This window comes from Myxocyprinus asiaticus, chromosome 14 (genome assembly GCF_019703515.2).
Source record: "Myxocyprinus asiaticus isolate MX2 ecotype Aquarium Trade chromosome 14, UBuf_Myxa_2, whole genome shotgun sequence".
In the NCBI taxonomy this organism is placed as follows: Eukaryota; Metazoa; Chordata; class Actinopteri; order Cypriniformes; family Catostomidae; genus Myxocyprinus; species Myxocyprinus asiaticus.
This window is the reverse complement of record NC_059357.1, coordinates 45,695,916-45,717,727: the sequence shown is the minus strand read 5'-3', so window position 1 is coordinate 45,717,727 and position 21,812 is coordinate 45,695,916. Positions and strand designations below refer to the sequence as shown.

Sequence of the window (21,812 nt, the reverse complement as noted above, 5' to 3'; positions counted from 1 at the left end):
AAACAGTCGCCAGTTTTTACAAATAAATTAAACTAATTTCGAGGCACTTGGCAGTAAACATCAACTGTTTAAATAGTTTCTTTGGCTTTACACCGCACTTCACTATGTGTATCATCTTCCACTTTAATGTATAATAGTATTTGAGCAAGGCGATTATCAGGGCAAAGTTTTCCCAGTTCATGAGGAGCTGAGTGCTGTTCAGGTTACTCCCAGAGGGATTAATGTGCTCAACTCAAGCTTTAAGTCTTTTAATGTAATTGTTTTCAGTATTGCAGCATGTGAATCTCCCATTTGTATTTTAAATATAATACAGTTGTAGACTCTGGGACATTTTCAACTTATTTACATTGCATTCGGTCGCCAGTGAACGCTTCCCCTAACATCACACTCAAACCGTGAGGATATAACTCCACGTTTACAGTGATTAAACAAGTTATTTTCTGTAACTGGACTCTGTGATGGAAAAGTTTCTTTATTTGAACGTTTTTAAATGGATCTTATAACATACCTGGAGATTATATTAAAAAGGGAGCACATGAAAGCAATGTGATTATTATCATTGCTCATACTCTGTACCATCTTTACTCAGAATATACTTTTTTATATACATACGGTATAACCCTGTCTTGTTTAATGCTCTTAAATATGTACATGTACTCTTGCTTGTACTATATTGCCTTCCTCTAATAAAAAACGTATTTGTACTCCGTTAAGTGCTGCCTACTCACATGCATACATACTCTCCTTTGAAATCATAAAGTGACACCGTTTTTCTTTGTTTTATCGTCCATGAGAAATGATTGGAAGGTGAGATAGGTCTGTTAACGAAGTATTTGAGATGAATATGTATGAATTATATGTAAAGTAGACCATAATCATTTTGCTGTATGGGCACTGCCATTGAATTAGCTTCTGCTGTTCGAACGTGGAAGTGTGATAAATTGCCAATGGCAACTGTTGATGAAATATTTCTTGTATTTTCTGATTTATCTCATTTGGACAAGTCCTTGAGTGCATAAGAAAATACAGAGACAAACAAGCTTTTACAAACCTTTTACTTGTTGATTGATCGAATGATTGTGAATAGTATTCACATTGGTGGCAGATTTAGCACATAAACATGAACAATGTGGCCTTTCATATCCTAGGCTTCTGTTTATGATATTTTTGTTTCCTATTTAACATCGTATTATTTGATTCTAATTATCTAGGAAAAATATATTAAAAAAAAGTTTTGATAAGAACATTTGCTGTCTTGCAATCGATTAAATGTATTTCATAAAAAGATTAATGAACACTTTACATTACTCAAATGACATTTGGTGTGATTTCACATTATTTGGATCATTGTGAAGAATCTAAACAGAACCATTGCTCACCTGGATGCCATTTAGGTGAAACACATTGTGACAGACAGAGCACTGTGTGACAGTTGTCATAGACATATTTTTACACAAACACGTGGTCTCTGCAATCTGGAAATGTTTCCTAAGTTTGTGTGTGCAGATATCTGTTAGAATGTGGTGCCTACAAAAGAAATCCAGTTTTGATTTGATCTGAGCCCAGTACTCGCCAGAGAACTCTACTTTGCTCTTTGTAGCATCAGTTTCAGACATTTTTGCATGCTTTGAGAGGCATTTTATTTCAAGTGTAGCAGGTGGACAGCACTTGAAATGTACCTCCTAAATGAGGAAACCTTGGATTTACTACCAACCCAACTGCTTCCACTGTGCAGCAGTCATGACAAGTCACCTGGTCTGAAGTGAAGGCTGCTCTAGCTAGTTTTTCATTGTTCTTACCCCAAGCTAAGACTGGTGCATTTCTGCTGGATGTGTAGCCCATAACTTTATTTGTCATGCTAGCTTGACTTGTATTCCATTCCATCACTTCATTTATACTTGTGATTCCATACTAAGGCCTCTGCATACTAACTACGAAACCGAAGAACGAACCAGTATGACGTAATTTAGAATAAAATCTGGCCAAAAAGAAGCTGTTTTTTTAGTTCATTTCGGTGGTTTGTAACAGCTCGCCTGGGCGAACTTTTAGGAAAACGTATAACCCGCTGCTAAACACCTTTTTACTGCCATTGGTACAAGTCATCGGTAAGTGTGACCTGGAGCTCCACCTACTTTGAGGCCGACAGTTACAGTTATTTGTTCAGTCAGTTAAGATCAGTCAACATGAACACACCATCGTGCAGTTCTTAGCGAGCTGGTGCAAACTCACCTACATCTGTACGATCGTTCATGTAGTGAAATTTTCCAAGATCATATCATGCTATTTTTTTGTTTAATTAGTCTACAAAAGGAATCAAATCTTCTCAAATACTCTTAAGAGCCCATTCACACATCTGCCCATAGTAAGGTATACCTATCATGATTCTTTTGTCTGTATTCTACCCATTAAGACTCAGCTTCCCTGCCATTGGCACCCCGTCTGCCAGAGCTATCTCATGGTGAACCAGTCAGTCTGGGAGACGACCGCCTAGTCTGCCTATGCCTAGAAACAGCCCTGGGGACAGGCAGTGCAATTTCACAGATAATGTCAGGCAATGGAATCTCAGAGGTCTCCTAAAGTATTGCCTCAATGATAACATCAGGCAATGTCATTGCCAAGCTATCCTGCTTGTTGGTTTGGGTGGGGGCAAGCTCTGGGACAGAGCGACACACAACAACCTTTTTCCGACAACATGGCCATTCATCGTCAATCGCACAGTTGACGGTCCTGAATTAAGAGAACAGTGCGTGGAGCTCATCGCAGCTCAAGTTGAACAGCAGATTCTGCACATACAGGCTCATGTTGGCCTCTCGCTCAGCCTGACGCTCCTCGTATGTCTTGAAATGAACACTAGCTAGTCATTGAGGAGCATGCCGTCAAGGGTCTTGATGGCCTTCTCGGCAGCTTCGAAGGTCACATAAAGGATGAATCTATATCCCTTTGACCCATTCTCGTCGCAAACCATCCTGCAAGACAGGACATCCCCATAGACAGAGGGAAAAAAGACCCTTGATCAGTGCCGTAACTTGGATCTTACAAGCCCTAGTGCAAAGCACCTGTTGGGCCCCTCTGTCGTTTTCACCTTCCGTGGGGGTGGGCCCCCATGGTCGATTTCAGGACCCATCGGGCTGCACACCCTGCACTGCCTGTAGTTACACCACTTCCCCTGATGTAGTTGTTGCTTATTCCACTTCTTCTCAAAGTGGAATCGTCCCGGGCCCACATGATCCTTATCTGCATGCCCAAGTGCTCCTGAAACATCATTGTGTTAGCGCATGTGCACCGACAGTGTGAAAATGCTCGTTGATGAAGGTTTTTTGATTTTGTCAATGATAACTAAGATGTGACCAAAAGTTAATTGTTAACAGATCACGATCTTGTTACAAACACCCACACAATTTTGTTCCTAAATGACAACGATTCAGCTGTCTATTAATGTTTCCCTGGGATGTAAGGCTGTCAATTAAAATGTGAATATTCGTTGAATTTAAGATAAAAATGCACATTAGAATGCTAAAACTAGGCGTTAAAATTTTATATGTGTGCCAAGCAATGACGATGACTTCAGACCGATCACATTCTTGTGCTAAGAGAAGGCTAGACGCAGCTCAACAAATACAGTTTAACAGAATGCAAGTGTCTTCTTTCTAACTTGACGTGGCATCTAAAAAACACAGCGCTCCGGCACAAGATGCTGAACAAACTAGAAACGCAACGTCCGTCTAGAGCAGGGGTGTCAAACTCAGTTCCTGGAGGGCTGCAGCCCTGCAGAGTTTAGTTCCAGCCCTGCTCCAAAATGCCTCCTTGTAATCTTCAAGCACTCCTGAAGACCTTGATTAGCTGCTTCAGGTGTGTTTAATTAGGGTTGGAGCTAAACTCTGCTGGACTGTGGCCCTCCAGGAACCGAGAACACAGAAAATTAATTGGAAAACTGCTCAGATGGTTGCAAAAGTGTTTAGTATGAACAGCCCCTTAGGTGGAGTTCTTTGGCCGTTATGTCTAGCTCTATAATCAGTGTTTCACAGAATAAGCAATGCTTTTCAAAATGCTTTGTCAGGAAAGGAGTTCAATTTGGAAATGTGAGATCCTCGCGTTCTGTTACATTCTGATGTAGTCCATCTGTTTGAACATCAATCTCCACTTCCACTTTCTTCTTTTGTTTTTGATGATTCGCATTCTTTGTGCATATTGCCAACTTACTTAACAGTTAGGAGAATTTATGTTAAAAAAGGACTTAAATATTGATCTGTTTCTCACCCACACCTATAATATCACTTCTGAAGATATAGATTTATCCACTGGAGTCTTATGGATTACTTTTATACAGCCTTTATGTGCATTTTGGTGCTTCAGAAGTTAGGCACCCATTCACTTGCATTGTTTGGACCAACAGAGCTGAGATATTCTTCTAAAAATCTTAATTTGTGTTCAGCAGAAGAAAGTAAGTCATACACATATGGGATGGCATGAGGGTCAGTACATGATGAGCGAATTTTCATTTTTGGGGGAACTATACCTTTAAAAGAGTTACACAGTACTAATCCGGCTTTATACAAAGTGTTTGTTAAACAAAGCACCAATGTTGCGAACTCTGAGCCTTGCATTCTTTTGACATTTGGATTCTGGTCGTAACATGAATGATATATTAAATTAAAAATGTATACAGTACATCATTGCAGTACTGTATTTGTTTTACAGCCTTTATGCTGAATTTAATTTATCTAATGGTAATTTTGTGGGAAATGTGCTTACTTGTTATGATAATGTCACAATGCACAACAATCATAAAAGTCCTAAAATTAGGCTTCATTTTATTTTACTTTATGCAAAATATAACTTCATTTTTTCTCTCGGTTAAACCTGGTCATTTTTTTTTTTTTTTTTTTTTTTTTTAGGTATGCTGGAGAAGGTGACCAATGATGTCACGGCTTGCAAACAGGTAGCCAACTGAAGAAACTCACCTTTAAAACTTTTATTCAGGGTAGTTTTTGTATGATTATTGTTGGAAGTATTATTTGAAAGAGGTCATTTTATGTCTCCTTAAAATGTCAGTCAGGTTGTTTTTGTGTCATAATTTAGTATTTCATTATAGTTTTTAACTTCCTCTTTACAAAGCTGTTACAATTTGCTCCGACACTTGGCACCATAGTGGGCTGCTTTAATTAATAGCAGCTCATAGCCCCCTTCTAACATTCAACAGATTACATGGTAGCATTTACCTTGATCTTCCATCATTTCCCATTAAAACAGTAAATGTGGGATTTGATGCAGTGCAGATTACCCTTATATTTTATGGAACAAATTTGTTGAAACAAAATGTGTGGAGACTTATTTTTCTGAGCTCTCCATTTAAACTTTTTGTTTAGTGGTTTAATGGCAAATATGTCATACTGTTCATGTTGGAGATGGCTGTGTTTCAGCACACAGATATTCACCAATAACTCTTCATCTTTAGCATTATTTGCCTGAAAACGAATACAATGCCAGTAAATTAAACAGATGTTATTTACCAAATATAGCATAAGGACTATACATAATTCATGATATATTAAGTTTTTGCATTAGTGTTGTATTTTTAGCAATATGTTGTTTTCACATTCTTTTTAGTGATCAACTACAATCATCAATCATTGTGAGAAGAAATAAAGAAAAACAAAACACACTTCTGCTATATCATCTTTATTTCAGTGTAGTCTGGCTACCATTGCAATGGTATCGACCTCCAACAAAAAAAGAAAAATTTAAGAAAATAAAATGGCACTCAACTATTACAATACTGCTACATACACACATTTATAAAATGGAAACCAAAATTCTCTATATAATAAAGTATGTACATCTTTGATAAATTAAACCAATACTGATTAAGATTGGATATTTTGCTTTAAAAATAACTGCTAGACAGATGGAAACCAGAGAAATTAAAGACTTGAGGATTGAGTGGAAAATATGAGAGCAGGCACTGGAGTGCATGTTGTAATTATTTAACTGCCATTAACCTAGTTTCCATCTACTTTTTACTCCACATTTTGTTATCGACAGTGAAAATGCATAAAACTTTTTTGGGAAATTTGCCGTCTTCTGCCTGTTTCCATTCAATTGGCCTTTTATCAATAAAAATGGTGTGCGTGATGACATCATGCTTAAAAAAAAAAAAAAAAAACACTGTCACATAAGTTTTGGTTTATCGCAAAATAAATCTGCCCTTAAGGCGTTTCCATACAGAAATGTGTGTATACCGCTAATTGTGTACCTTTTGCCTCCCAGATGTCCCTCATTTTTTATTACCCCAAAAGTTTTGGTAAAATGGGGAGTGTATTGAGACAATTAATTGAAATTAGCCAGCTTACTGTCATTTTAATTTCTCAAATAAATGCAATCAGGAGGAGGAATTGCAATCAAAAGGGAACAGTTGCCCTTCTGACAGGACTGTAATATTGGTCCTGATGTTGCCTATATCACAGGTTGCCACCAGTTCTGACCCGAAAGCAAATCGTCATGGCCCTGTTCAAGCTGGCAACTTGCACCAAGTAGTGAGGAAACTTTCATTCTTAGTATAAGGACCATCCATCGATGTGTATATGCTGTGTGCACAGCTATTAAAGAAAAACTGATGCGGTGTAATGTCAGGGTTTACATATATGATACATTCCTGATATTCAATAGGCTATTTTGAACAATCATCTAATCTAAAGCATCGCCATCACAACTGCATTATGTCCCGCATATTTGAACAGCAACTTTTAATGACCAACTGAACTTGATTGTCATCTCAAATTAATTTTAGCATCATAATGCAATTTACATTTTCTGAAGAAGCTCAGCAAATGTGATCTGAGGTAAAGAGGGTTAGATTTAAAATAATTAAAAGTTTTAAAATGTTCAAAAGCTCATTTTCTGAAAGTGAACTCAGCATTGGACAAATAGTTCTGATAGTTTATAGTCTTGGAAAAAAGTGTAGAACATTCTGAGAATGTTATTTAGCCGACTTTTTTCGTCTACAGGACAGGATAAGGCTAATTTAAGTTTGTGTAAAGGAAACTATATAGACCTAACAATATTATTTTTTTCATTTGGTAATTCATTTAATTTAATAATTTATTCATTTGGTAATTTATTACATTTAATACAGGGAATTTTGCTGGCATTTTTTTCAAAAGTATAAACAATAATTTGATAGAATTGGGCTATATGTTAGTGTTTCAAAAAAGCACACTGAAGTATTTCTCCTAGTATTGTGTATTTATTTTTAATTTAAAACAACTTTGTGCACAGAAATGATATGTTTTTTTGTATTGTGGGCTAATTCCATGACTGCCGTCTATTATTTTGAATCGTGTGGAAAAGCAACTAATGAATAAACGGATGTCTACCGCGATTAAATAAATCACAAAGAGTGGCCTTTCATTTGTTCTCCTTGCACTTGTCGATAACAGGTGCATGATACGAGATATTTCCGTTGGCACTCCTGGAAGTGTCATGACACAGATGTGTTTGCAGCGTCGGATCTGTGCAGGTATGCCATTAAGACCAATCCATAACAGTGCGAGTAATGCTGCATGTACAATAAACTGGCTTTCAAGGATGTATACCTTGTCGTCATGATTAACAGAGTCCAATGACTGGGGTCAATTCTGTCATGTGACACTACATTTTTGCGTTAAAGCCAATTTTCTCGACAAAAAGTGTTTACAAACCAGTTTTTCGTGACATTTGAAGTATCAACAGAGTTCATGCGCTAGAGTTAAACGGAAAAATATTATGCCGACACTTGTGAAATTTTAGCGATAATTTGCATTCCATCAGCAATATCGGTATGCGCTACACTATTTGTCGCAAAAAACCCTTGGATGGAAACGTAGTTATTGACATAAAAGCTCAAATTAACCTGCGATTTCACCATCAGTCAGTATTAAAACTTTTACTGTAACTGTTGTTAAAAATATTTATTCATTTTAAAAGCATTTTATTTGGAGGTCAACACACAAATACTTTTGTATTGACTGACCCCAAGTAAGAATAACATTTCTGTCTGTAAATTACAGTACTGTCTGTTTGAGAGTAAAACTCAACAATAAGGATTTTTTTTCTGCTGGCCTGGAATTGTACTTTCCTTGCCAACATTTTCACTGGCCCCATCACAAAAAATGATAAATGTTTTTAACAACATATTTTTAGATGTGTCAGAAAGGTACAGTGCGCAACAGGTGTAAGACTATCACTAATCAGTGTTGGCGAGCTGGGTGAATTTACCATTGGGCAGAATTAACAACAACAATGTTTAAGTTGTTTAGCACTAGCCCCAAACTCCCTCACACTGGCCCCAGGCCAACCAACAATCCTTATTGTTGAGCCCTGGAAAGGTAGTACCAATGTAAGATATCCTGGTAATGATGCTACCCATAATCTTTAGCTGGCCGCCAAACAGCCTTGCTTTAAATGTGCAGAACGGCTGCATAATGGCACACTGCAATCCAAGCTATTAACATTCAAACCACTGCAGCTTTAACAAACATTTAGGACACGTTATATGCATGTCACATTTAGAAATGCATTGACATCTGCCTACAAAATAATCGTAAATGCCCACGGATCTGTTTACTTTCAGGAGAAAACAGGCTAACATTGAAAGTGATTTTCCACCCTCCCGACAAAAGTTTCATTTACTGTTTTTCTGTTGCAAATTGTAGTAGTCTCTTTGGCAAAAAAACCAACAAAAAAAAGTCACCAGTTAAATACACAAACTTCTGAGGACTAAGCCACTTGTGCACAGTAGAAATGTAAAAATACACTTAATGCCTGTACAAATCAAAGCTCAAAAGGAAATCTTCCTTTTCCGATGCAAGTAGGAACTTTTCCCGCCTTTTTTTCCACATTCTGTCAGACCTGCTGATTTCAGATAATGCAAGTGTGCACATGTGCAAAAGACAAGAGATAGAGACAAAAAAAAAGAGCAAGAGAGCAAAAGAGAAAGAGTGCATTTTGGTTAAGCATGTGGAAAATGTATTCTTTGGGGTTTCAAGGAAGCAGCAGAAAGGAAAAAGCCCACTGACTTCCTTCAAACACACACGTGCACACACTTGAGCCGAGCGAGAAGGAATTTAAAAAGACAGGGGCGGAGACTAGCTTTGTGAGGCTTGATCTCACTGATCCGATTAATGATTTTCTCTGGTTTCTTTGTGCAGTAAGTTTGTGTTTGACTCTCTGCATAGCTCTGTCTTCTCCAGCAGGGGGAGCAGCTCCACACAGCCCTGAATCTGTAACACCAGCGTCCTGAGCAGATCTAGTGTCTCTTCATAGATGACACTTTCTTCTTTCTAGCAGCCAACATCTCATAGAAGGGATCTCGACTGATGGCCGCCCTGGAGAGAAAACCACATTATATGAGTGTTTGAAAGTAGTCAAATAGTGTGCCGGTCCTGAATTGAGGTGGTATTCAGGACCACGGATACTTAAGACCCTGTTTCCACCTGATATTACAATGCATGTCGGGTGATTCGATCACATGTGGTCAGGTGGTACACATGGCTGTTTACACCTGGTCATTTAAATGCCAGTCATCAATCACTATGTCAGTGTGTTACTGCATGATATTAAAGTGCAACAAAGTCAGAAAAGACAAAGAAAGCGTAAAAATGGGGCACTGTTTCTCCCAGATGCGGTTGAAATTGAATCAAAGCACAAACGCAACATGTCAAGCAGAATTATCTGTCATTTTAGTGGATTACCTGTATTAAAGGTGCTACACGTGTTCTTGCTTCTTTTCTGTGTTCATATCAGACAGACAGAAGATCCGTGAAGCTCTCGTGATTATGTATCTGCTTTTTAAAATCTTTTGATCGGACGGTTATTTCCTTTTAAAGCCGCTCATAATCGGCAAAGTTTAAACTCTTGTTTTAGCACAGCAGTTGATTGACAGGTGAGGGGTGGTGCTTCACTGCTGCAAGGACGCATACAGGACGGATTAGGGTTTACACCTCATATGTTATGTGGACACATGCTTTTTTGACTACATTCGTATGTGGTTTCTGTGATCTGATCACAAAACGTTTTAGACCCCGTTTAGACCTGTATTTAGGGCTGACCACATGTGATGGGATCACCCGAAACGCATCTTAATACCAGGTGGAAACAGAGCCTTAGAAAGACCATTACTAGGCTTAGGATCCATGGCGTTTTCACATATCGATAATCGGAAGATTTTCCCGATAATGTTTTTTTTTTCTTCCAGATATAAATATGTCTGCTCATTGCACAATTGTCTTTGTCTTTTCAAACATATTTCTCAACACAACTTTGGTAAAGTGTGAGTGGCAGTTTAAATTAAAATGTGTTGCACACCGGACACGTTCTAAAATGAAACAATTATTTATTTTATGTGAAGGTACGTACGTACACAGCGCAGGCTCGCTGTCTCTGGAGGCTTTTTAAAAAATCTACCGCATCACAGAGCTCAACTCGCATAGTTTTCCATTAAATTTGACCCAAATCATTATCAAAGGACAAAGATTATTTACTCTAGTCATTACTGGATAATACACTGCCTGGCCAAAAAAAAAGTCGCCCTTCTTACCCTGACGCGCCCATCACTTTGGAATAGGGTAAATCTGGACTCATCAGACCACATGACCTTTTTCCACAGTCCACTCTTTAAGCTCCCTAGCAAATTGTAGTTTTTTTCCCCGATTAGCCTGACTAACAAGTGGCTTTCTTGTGGCCACACAACTGTTTAGTCCCAAACCTGTATGTTCTCGTCGCACTGTGCGTATGGAAATGCTCTTACTTTCACTATTAAACCTAGCCGTGAGTTCTACTGTCGATTTTTTTATGATGTGACTTCAAGTGTTTGTGATCTCCGATCATGATCATTCAAGATTTTTTCTGACCACATTTCTTCCGTGAAGCTGACTGTTCACCACTATCCTTCCAGGTTTTAATAATGCGTTGGACAATTCTTAACCCAATTCCAGTGATTTCAGCAATCTCCTTAGTTGTTTTCTTTGCTTGATACAGGCCAATAATTGACCACTTCTGAAACTCAATAACATCTTTTCTACGACCATGAGATACGTCTTCTGACATGGTTGTTTAAGACATGAGAAGCTAAACACTGCATCAGTTAGGGTTAAAAGTATTGTTGCCAGCTGAAACATATTAATCACTGCAATGACAATCCAATCATAGGCTCTTAAGTATCTGCTTATTTAAATCCAAATGGCAATTTTTTTTTTTTGGCCAGGCAGTGTATAATGTGTATAAGTATTTTAATAGAGCCAACACAATGTATTTTCAGTTACAAGTATGTCTTTTTGTGGTTTGACAGCTTGAATGAATCCTATTCAAGGCTAAATGCAGAGAAACAGCATAATAAACGTCACCATTTCTAATCATTCAGTTTGCGCAGTTACACCAGTTTCATACACTAACCTGCAAACTCATCATCACATTGTTCATTCTTGAAGTAGTACAAAAACCTTCGTAACTTTGGACTGCCATCAGCTCGTAATGAGCATGTGATATCTGGCTTCAGTAAATGTTATGTTGCCCCCTTGTGGTCTCCCAAATCTATTATGTCAGACAACATTGAAATGCAACTGACAGTAATTGGAGAGCACACAAATTAGGCTTCTAATTTAAATGTCGGCTGATGTTAATACTATATATCGATGCCTCAGAAATGACAATCAATAATCGATATATAGATATTTTATGACATCCCTAAATCAGAGAATTGTACTAAATGTGAAGAACTAAACCATAACAAACTAGTATGTAGGAACTACTACTTTTCCCGTGCACTTTTTCAGCCATCTTAGTTCCAGAAGAATTTTTCCCATTCATTTCTTCCATTAGGATTTCATTAAATTCTTCATAAGAGTTATAAGCCATGAAACAAACAAACCAGCGCCGAGGTGAATCACAATACAAACTTTTATTTGAAGCAAAAAATTATTTGAAAATTGACAAAAAGACAAAGATAACAGACTGTGTCCTTAACGTCTTTAATGAGGAAATAAACTACAATGCCATAACGCACTGCAAATGATGAAAAATATAAAACTATTGATTTTAAGTTGTTGATTACAAGTATTATAACAATATACTTATACATTTGTATATGAATATTTTCCAATAAAGTTTAAGTAGTTTGTAACTCAACTGCATCATTCACAGTGTGTCATGGGTGTGGGCGGTCGCTGCAGAGCTCTTTTGGAGAGCTTTGTTTGCCGCAATAGAGCGTAACAGTGACCACCCACTTTTTCAGCTGTCTGGGTTCCGGAAGTATTTCCCTCATTCATTTCTTCCATCGACTTTTAATAAAATCCTTCATTAAAGAGTTGTAAGCTATGAACCAAACCAACCAGCTCCGAGGTGAATCACAACATCACAAACTTTGTTGTGAGACAAAAAATTAATTGGAAATTGGACATAAAGACAAAGGTACAAGGCTGTGTACTTACCGTCTTTCATGAGGGCACGGACTACAAGCCCATAAAGCATTGCAAATGATGTCACTGAATATAGAACTATGGAAATATATAAAACTACTTATTTTAGGTTGTTGTTTATAAGTATAGAAACAATATAATTCAAGTTTATTGCAAAATATCCCGATATGTACAAATATATAAGTAGTTTAATGGTGAAGGGAGGCCGACTCGATTACGTCATTTACAGTGCGTCATGGGAGCACGTGGTCACTCCGAGCCACGTTTCGCAGGTTCTCTGATTGGTGGATATTTCTCTATGTACCGTGGGTAATGTAGTTGTTTACCATGAATTCTGCTATCAAATGTGATTTTTAAACAATGAAGTTGAGATAAAGCAGACGGATGGCTTCAACGGAAGCAAATACCATCGGTGTACAACCTTGTTGCTCATTGTAGGTCTGTCTTTAAAGGTTTATAAGTTATTGTTGAAAATCAATTAGTCTATGGGATAAATTAATGGGATTTTTACTTCCAAAAACAAACTGTTGTGCTCTATTCTATGAATGGTGGATTTCCCCCTCAGGATCATGGTTAGTGTAGTTCCTCACCAGGAATTGCGCTATTAAACATGATTTGTTTTAAAAGAAGTTAAAATAAGACGGTCTGATTGCTTCAACCGAAGCATTTACCATCGATGAACAACCTCTGAGCTCATGGAAAGTCTGTCTTTAATGGTTTATAAGTTATCATTAAAAATCAATTCCCCTATGGAGAAACTGAATGGGCTATATTTTTACTTCCAGAACTAAACTGCTGCACTCTATTGAGCATTTCAGAGAGGAGTGGAATGAAACAGGGATATATAACAATTATCTGGACCTTACTGCACGAACTAAATTAAAGTAATATTCTGGGTTGCATGCTGTTGATACATTTATCTTATGCTCCAGTTTGTAAAACTGAACAAAAATGTGTTCACAGTGATTCTTGTGCCTCAGTTTGTAAAAACAAATAAAAAACAGGCTTTACAGTAACACTTTTACAATAGAAGTCTATATTATTAATGGTTTATTCGCCGTCCTGCTGGCCTGGCTTTCATAGCAAGTGTATTACTGTAAATCTGTTTAAAGACTGATTTAACAAAGTGTGGGATGAACTTAAATTGCATTTAACCTGTAATTATAAAACATTCTCTTTATCCAAAAGTGATGAAGGTTCTTAGGTTTAGAGGAGCAAGACTCACTTAATGCTGTTCATCCATTCGTCTTTCTCTTCTGTGGTTGGAGCAGAGATGCGGTAGAAGGTGTGGTTGCCTTCAACGACCCGTCCGTCTGCCTCTGTCTTGCAGGCCTTGATCACCTGATCTTTATTGTCAGGGATGAAGAGTTCAAAGCAGTTCTGTGGAGCAAACACATATGCATGATCACATTTTTTAACACTAGGGGGAGTCAAAGCTCTTTTAATAAGTGAAGTCTGGTGCAACGTTTGTAAATCTTTTCTAATGTACTGCTTGCGGCATACTGCACAATAAATACTTTGTGCTGCTTACTATTTTATGTGAAGTATTATGTATTATGCAATGATAAACGATTCAAATAGCTGTAAAGAGGTTTTACCGGTTTCTTGTCCTCTACTTCACGGATGCTGAGGTTCTCCAGTGGGATGATGCCTCGTGGTTCTTTGTCCTACATGAGAAGAGGCACAATAGTCTCCATTCATCATTATACACCATAGATCACATGATAAACATCAGTGTGAATTTTATCCATCTAGAATATAGGCCTAATCACATGACAAGGAACATCCAGTGACAACACAAAATATAAAAAATGTTTTTTTTTGTTTTTTGTATTTTTTTACAGAAATTCAACCTTTTCTACTTAGTTACTACATTTACATGGACACCAGAAAGCGGCTTATTGCAAGAAAGTGGCATTCCCGTTTACATGCACTGTATAAGCGCCGTACACTTTACTCCCATATATATGCGGCTCGATTAGTAAGCAGCTTTCTCCACAGCAAAATCTTTTCCCCGCAATGCTTGTTTAACAAAAATGGCATCTGATGAAGACTATTCTCCGTTGCTTCACTTTATTTCCAGCTATTCTAAAGTTGTTGCTGTTTTTGTTTCCTTAACTTTGCATTGCGAACTGCAGCGGCATTGTGCTGCAATAGCGGGGTTTCCCTCTTACATAAAACTCTGGGATTCCCCCAATGTACAAATGCATATATGCAAACGCGAGGGACCGTCAATATTTTACACTGGAGTGTATAAATGGGTATAGTTTATAGTGTATGTGCTTTTCCCACTGTAGTCTGAGAAATGTTGAATTCTTTCCACTGTGTTGACTTGTTGTTGGGCTCCATCCTATGACGTTTGTTATCCGGTCTCACATACATTCATCAAAACCTGTAAGAACACTGCTTATGCGTTTACATGACCACATTAAGCCACATTCTCTGGGAGTAACCTTAGGTGTGTTAAACTATTTCTCTTAATCCCCTTAAGTGCTGCAAGGAGACTAGCGTTCTCATTTACATGACATTTCAGAATGCCACTTTCTGCAAAAACCCTTAAATCCATGTAAACGTGGTCAGTTATTAGTTCTTTAAAATCATGTCAATCTACAAATGGGACTATTGGGTTCTAAAAAACAGCATACAACAACACCTTTACACCACTGTGTATTCAAAGGGAACAACAGTGTTCACAGGTCAATTTAATGTATTGTTTGAACAAATCTTTTTACTTTTGTTCTAAAGTAAGAAACAGCATTTTAATCTTAACAGTAAGACAGCGCAAAACAAAGATGAAAATAAATTTGTGAACATTTAGACAAAACAAATTAGCATTGGGAACGGGAATCTTGTGGAACTTAACTGCGGTTCCTTAATGGTTCCATTAACGATTCTTTTTGTACGACATTACACCACTGGCTCATGAGAGTCATTTGTAAGTGAATCGGATTACACTGGTCACACTGTATGTTTATGATTCTCTAAAAAGAACCGGGTCGTTAGAGGCATTCGTTCAGGAATCAGACTACGCTATGTTTCTAACAGGATCGCATGGAGAAGTCGGTATGTTTTTTCCGAAAGTTACAGTATCCTAGGATCTGCCATATTATGCCGACTCACTGAGAAGCACCATCCCCTATCAGACATTTTTGCATCAGCTCCAGTGTATTTACCCTCCTCTGTGGTGTGAAAAGAGGGGCGTTGCATGAGCAGAAAGTACCTAATGGTACTAGAAATAGAGGTGTAAAAAAGGGGTCGCATAATCAGTGATTAGTGCAATTTGGAGGATGCATTTTCCCCTCTACCATTACGTTTATACTCCACTGATGGTTAGGTTTAGGTTTGGGGGTCGGGTTGGGCGGCTCCCCTCATTGGACATTTCACCAGGAAAATGGAGCTCACACGTGCCCATACGCCTAAGAACCCTTACAGCTTTGGCCACTGGGGGCAGTGTTTCCAATTTCAGTAAGCACAGAACGATTTCAGCTAAAGAAAAGTCAACGTACTTTTCACTCTGAGAACTGGAAGTCGTTGAATAGTTCAGCAGGAAACACTATCAGAATATTTAAGTACAGTGTTCCATCCGCATCAGCAAAAAATTGCACGTTTGGTAACCATTGACGGAACCAGTAGTGTAGTCTAGGGCAGGGGTCGGCAACCAATGGCATGCATGCCAATAGTCACTGGCACGCCAGTAACGGCGAGAGAGAAGTAGACTATTTTATTTATATAAATTCTGCACCTGCATCCCAATCTACATCTTGATGTAACCTTCCTCATGATCCCGCAGCATGTTTTCATCAGGTGAATGGGAGGCTAAACAAAGTAAAAATGTGACGAGACTATAGTATACCCAACAGACTCATATTCACACATTACGAGCCAGCAGCGCTTCACTTTCGGTTAACTGCGCAAGTTAATACGTGCCCGCTTTGCTTTGGTCAGGCTGCGCAGATGACAGCCTACATTCCGTGTTTCATTTGTTTCTTTTTGTTTTCAGAACACGTGCTGTAATAAGGAAAACACCACTATTAATCCTTGAGATTTCCAACCCAGCATACAGGTACACACTCTTTAAACCATGGTAACACTCAAAATTACATTAAATGATTAAGAGAAAACATAAAACAAAAATCTCTTCAAAATATAAATTAAACCTGGAAATAAAGTTTTAGGATTTTGCAGGTGCGATTCACCGAAAAGGGCTAAAAAGTTGAATGGCTTGTGATGTGCGAATGGCTTGCACGCGCGAGTCTCGTCACACTTTAATAGTGTTTAGCCTCCCATTCAGATGATTAAAACACCTTGCGTGATCACGATTAAGGATTACATCAAGTTGTAGATTGGAATGCAGGTCAGGTGTGAAAAACTTCATATAAATAAAATAGCCTGCTCCTCCCTCGCTATTGCTTGCGTACTAGTGATTACCCCTCTGTGTGATTTTGAAAAATGTATGACATAATTTAAGAAATATTTAAGATTCCACACAATTTTGTGATCAGTAATCAAATAAGCAAATTTGTGACATTAACTGTGTTAACTCATTTTGTACAAAAGGACAGGTTTTCTTTCATTAAAGCACTTTCACAAGATGATCTGTGATAATTCACATGCAGGATCATGATTATATCATAATCATTGGGTTTTGCACAAATTTTTCGCTCAAACTGTTATGCTGATAATATAATTTGTAATGAAAAATAACCGATTAAATCAGAAAAATGCTAAACAGAAACATTTTCGGCACAGCCACTGACCAGAAATGGTGGAAGCGGAACTTTTATCACTTGATGATCATGCGCTACACAGATGGGTTTAGCCGTTGTGCACCCTCTCTGTGTTTACACCAGTGTCTCTGCAGAATGCGTTTACATACGCGCCCTCCCGAGAAGGGAGACTACCACAACTGGGCACACAACCCCTAGGAGTTCGGGAATGTAAATATATAATGTATGCAATTAAACTACGAAACTTACCCTGATATACATTTTCATGTGGGACTATAATTACAACAGCCAATATTCTTTTTTTTTTTTTTATGGAGAAACTATATTTCTTACACATTTTACATATGTACTGTATATAAATGTAAATATATAAATTTTTGAGACTGGGTGCATGTTTTATTTTATTTAAAAAAAACAAATTTCATTCATAAATTCACAGTATGCCCACCTCTTCTGAAACTACTACACCACTGGACGGAACTGAAATTCATGAAAATCAAACAGCTCCAAAAAATGTTAAATATGGAACCGGTTTTAAACAAGAACTGGTTCTCAGTTCCCAACCCTAATTAGCATACACAGAAAATCACATGTATGTGACTTCTTTTTTTTAATCTAATGATAGTTAACGATTCATTTTTATGAAATAATACGTGTCTTTGGGATCATATTATATATCAGTTAATCTCTAGAAAACACCAGCCATAACTCTCACCATCACCTACTGTTTTATTTACCCAATTCGTTTTTCAGTACTTACAGTAGTGTACTCAAAGTAGTAAAGGCAGTTATCAGTGAGAATGAACCACCGTCTTTTCCAGGTTTTGACACGTCCTCCTGAAGAATAAAAGATGAGTTTATTAACTCCCAGTGTGAAGAAACGTCAGATTTGAGAAAAGCGTGCAGTTGAAGAGTTGAGCGGCAGACGAGCAGACAGACAGATGAACAGACAGACAATGAGAGCTCTTCTACAGGGACTCCGTGTTCAATGAGGCCCAAGCACAGCATTCCTCACCAGCACCACACCATGCTCAAACCAGCGCTGTCACACTCCACGGATGAACCTCACAACTATCACACATCACATGATAGTTGCCATTCATCTTCACCTGACTGAAAACTTCCTTCTTAAAGGCCCAGCACAAAGTCAAATGTGTTTGAGCACTATCACACCGTTACAATGCAACTAGCTATAAAGATGTAGTATACTGTAGCAGTGAAATCTATAGAAATAAAAGTATTTCAAGTATGTTTCTTGCCTTAGAAAAGCATAAACAACAATCAAAGCTCAGGTAATAAAATTCAGTACATTTTAAAGTCACAAATGACTAACAGGTTAATAGTTCAGTGATCTGCTGTAAAAGATGCTGATGATAAGCTCCAGATCTTGTAGATTTATGTTATCTCACGTCCTGCTCTACAGGGACTGCAGGGTAAACGCAGTGCTCTATGATCCGAGGTTGATCTCCGAACTGTGCCAGCCTACTTTCCTCTGGAATGAAACCCGATCACAGTGACGGATGGCACATTAACCAGATGGTACAGCATCATACATGCCCAATAAATAGTATTGGAATCCAGGACTGTTGATTATGGGTTTAGTTCTCTGAAAACTCCTTTTAACTGATTGTGTATTAGGGTAGTTCATGCTTAACATGTCCATGGAATTTATCATCAATATTTTCATTCATAATCAAAATATAGACGTGTATATTTTAGGTGGTGTTACTGGTCACCATTTTAATCACCTTTTTGCATACACTAGTTCATTTAAAATGTTCCTAAAAAGTACAAATATTCTATGCAGTCTCTTAACTAATGTAACAGCATAAAAACAGCATGATTAATAATTATATATACTTTATATTAGTGCTGTCAAAATTAACGCGTTAACGCATGCGATTCATTTTAAAAAGTAAATTTTTGCTCATCGCGATGAACGCATTTTTTATTAATACACCATAAACCAGCATAAACACTTGGTGGAAGGGTGGAAACTTTGCGATGTGTTGATGAAATTTTTCAGCCTAAGTAAGTACATTTTAATTACCACAGAAGCACGACAAGTCTTAACTATCATCAAAATGCAGAATGATACATTTTTGTCTGCAAGCGCTTTTCATAGAGTTCAAAGCGGCATTTGACACTGACGGGAATCATGAACGCAGCTTCACGATTGCTGTAACAAAGCGGACAGTCACAGTCTACTGACAGATTAATGTTGTGGAGGATGAGAGTTTAAGAGATTTAATGTACATTGCAATTAATATGCAACCAATGTGGGATCTAGTTCTTTCAATTAGTCAAACTCCCACTAAGACTTTGGGAAACATTTAATGTTAACTAGAATTGTGGATATTTGAGTGCTTTTCTATCTTTATACTGTGAAAGGCTTTGTTTGGAAAATGTTAATAAAGCATTAAATTGCTACATATTCTTTTGTTTTATTTCCTAAGATGGAAATAAAGCATTTTGACAGGAAAAGTATATATAGTGTCGAATCTCAGCACTTAAAATCTGCGATTAATGCGAAAAGCGATTAACTACGAAAAATTATGCTATTACAAATTACAAATCGACTGACAGCACTAATATACACTGGTCAGCCACATTTAAACCACCTGCCAAATATTGTGTAGGTCCCCCTCAGGTCACCCTATATATTTATTTATTTATTTTAAATGCTGCTTAAATAGTTTTAAATGGAGCAGAACAGGTCACACTGCAGAACATCAAAAACATTATGTAAACTACCCATTAGTTAATAAAAAAAAAAACATCAATAATAATTCTCTCAGAAAAGACAAAAGAAACACTAGTCAGAGAGACTTGCACGTGGTTGAAAATTCAGATATATCTTAGAGAAGAGCTTTTCAAGCATTTCTGGACTTTATGAGCCCTTTAAACAGTAAATGACCTCCTGCACTGTAGAGTGCCATTGTATTTGAATATTGGCATGAGCGACAAACAAAACGCACAGAAATCAGAGCGCTTTGGCAGGTGCGAGGTTTCTGAGCAAGCTGATTGGCTGAGTTATGGGCTGTGATAATTGATCAGTCCAGCTGCAGCTGTAGAACAGAAGACCCGTCCACACACACACACACACAGAGTTGTGGAGAGGCCGGAGGTCGTGCTGGACTGCAGTGGAGGCAGATGGACACCCAGAACACCAGGTGACTGACAGACACTTATTCAGGGCTGGGTGATGGATGGGCGGGTAAATTTTGCGATCTAATTTCCATTACTGTACCGCAAAATAATCATTAGTAATTAATATAATTTAAATAGTACAGTATTTAAACATCATGGTAGCAATTGTTGAACTGAACAATTAATTATTGCTGATTTTAACAAAACAATTTCAATTTTGTATGTAATTTGTTGGATTTTGTTCCAGATTTTTGTAACATTGTGAATTGTAATATTTTCCCCCCAATTCTCATTACTGTAATGCAAAAATAATTCTATTTAAATATTATGTATTTATACATCACGGTAGTATTTGTTGTACTTAACTAAATTGTTGCTGGTTTTAGTAAAACATAGTAATTTTATTTAATTTATGCTGACTGTAATAAATGTATTTCAGTAATTTGATTTAATCTATGCTGATTTTAATAAATAATTTCAGTAATTTTATATTAATTGTGTATATAGTCTTCAGGATTTTTTTTCTGAAATGTAACATTATGCAAATTGTAATATTTCCCCCCAGTTCTCATTACAACAATAATAATAATAAAACACATTTTCATTACTGTAATGATTTTTTAAATTTATATATATATATATATATATATATATTATTTAAATAGTATTTAAACATCATGGCAGTAATTATTTAATTGAAATGAACTTGAATTGTTGAACTGAATTACATTTTTAAAATACATTAATGAGAATGTGAGGACGAAATGTTCTCATTTGTAAATGAAAATGTCCCAATTTAAAAACCAGCTTAATTTGCTTCATTTTCTTATTTTGTTTTCTTTTGAATTTTGGGGTAAATTATGACCAGGACATGCTCTTGACAGGTTGAGTGCTTTAGGTGAGATAATGACAAACTCCTAAAATAAAACTGTTTAATGCCGTTTAATTTTGGTGTCAGTTTCACTGATGTCTGATACATCAATTAAAACCCACCCTCACCCAGTATCCTAATGGTGAGTCCAATCAGACCACACACACACACACACACACACACACACACACACACACACACACACACACACACCATCAGCACTGCAGTCCAGCATCACACACACACACTTCTATATTTTACATACAGCAAAGTGAACAGCAGGTCTTTGGTCCAGATGCAGTATTCTGTTTCAGTGTAATCACATAATAAACACCACATAAATGCTGCCCACTCTAACAGGGGTAAAATGGTTGAATATATTGTTTAACTTCTTATACTGTGGATATTTCCTTCTGTAGGTTTTCACTGGTGTTTTCTGGGCTCCATTCAGACCGAGCGTTAGCTGAAAATACTGCAGCTCCCAAAGTGAAAATGACACAGTAAGAAAACATTTCAAACATAACAGCAAACAGAGAAAGGTACTCTTCACTACAGTGCTCACAAAATCAAAAATCAAGCCCCCGCCACCACACGGACGAACTGCTGGTTCAATGA

General features: G+C 37.3%; 1 protein-coding gene across 3 annotated transcripts in view; it reads right to left on the bottom strand.

Annotated features, from left to right (window-relative positions):
- Positions 1 to 5,669: 5,669 nt before the first annotated feature.
- LOC127452165 (cytohesin-1-like) overlaps positions 5,670 to 21,812 on the bottom strand; it is an 84,755-nt gene continuing 68,612 nt past the window's right edge. For 2 of the 3 annotated variants that reach the window (XM_051717453.1, XM_051717454.1), the window contains exons 10-13: positions 17,937 to 18,015; positions 14,048 to 14,116; positions 13,675 to 13,829; positions 5,670 to 9,362 (exon numbers count right to left, since the gene is read on the bottom strand). In XM_051717453.1, the coding sequence (XP_051573413.1) occupies positions 9,284 to 9,362; positions 13,675 to 13,829; positions 14,048 to 14,116; positions 17,937 to 18,015 (382 nt within the window). In that variant the 3' untranslated portion in view covers positions 5,670 to 9,283. The remainder of the gene's footprint in view (positions 9,363 to 13,674; positions 13,830 to 14,047; positions 14,117 to 17,936; positions 18,016 to 21,812) is intronic. The other variant, XM_051717452.1, reaches the window with a different exon arrangement.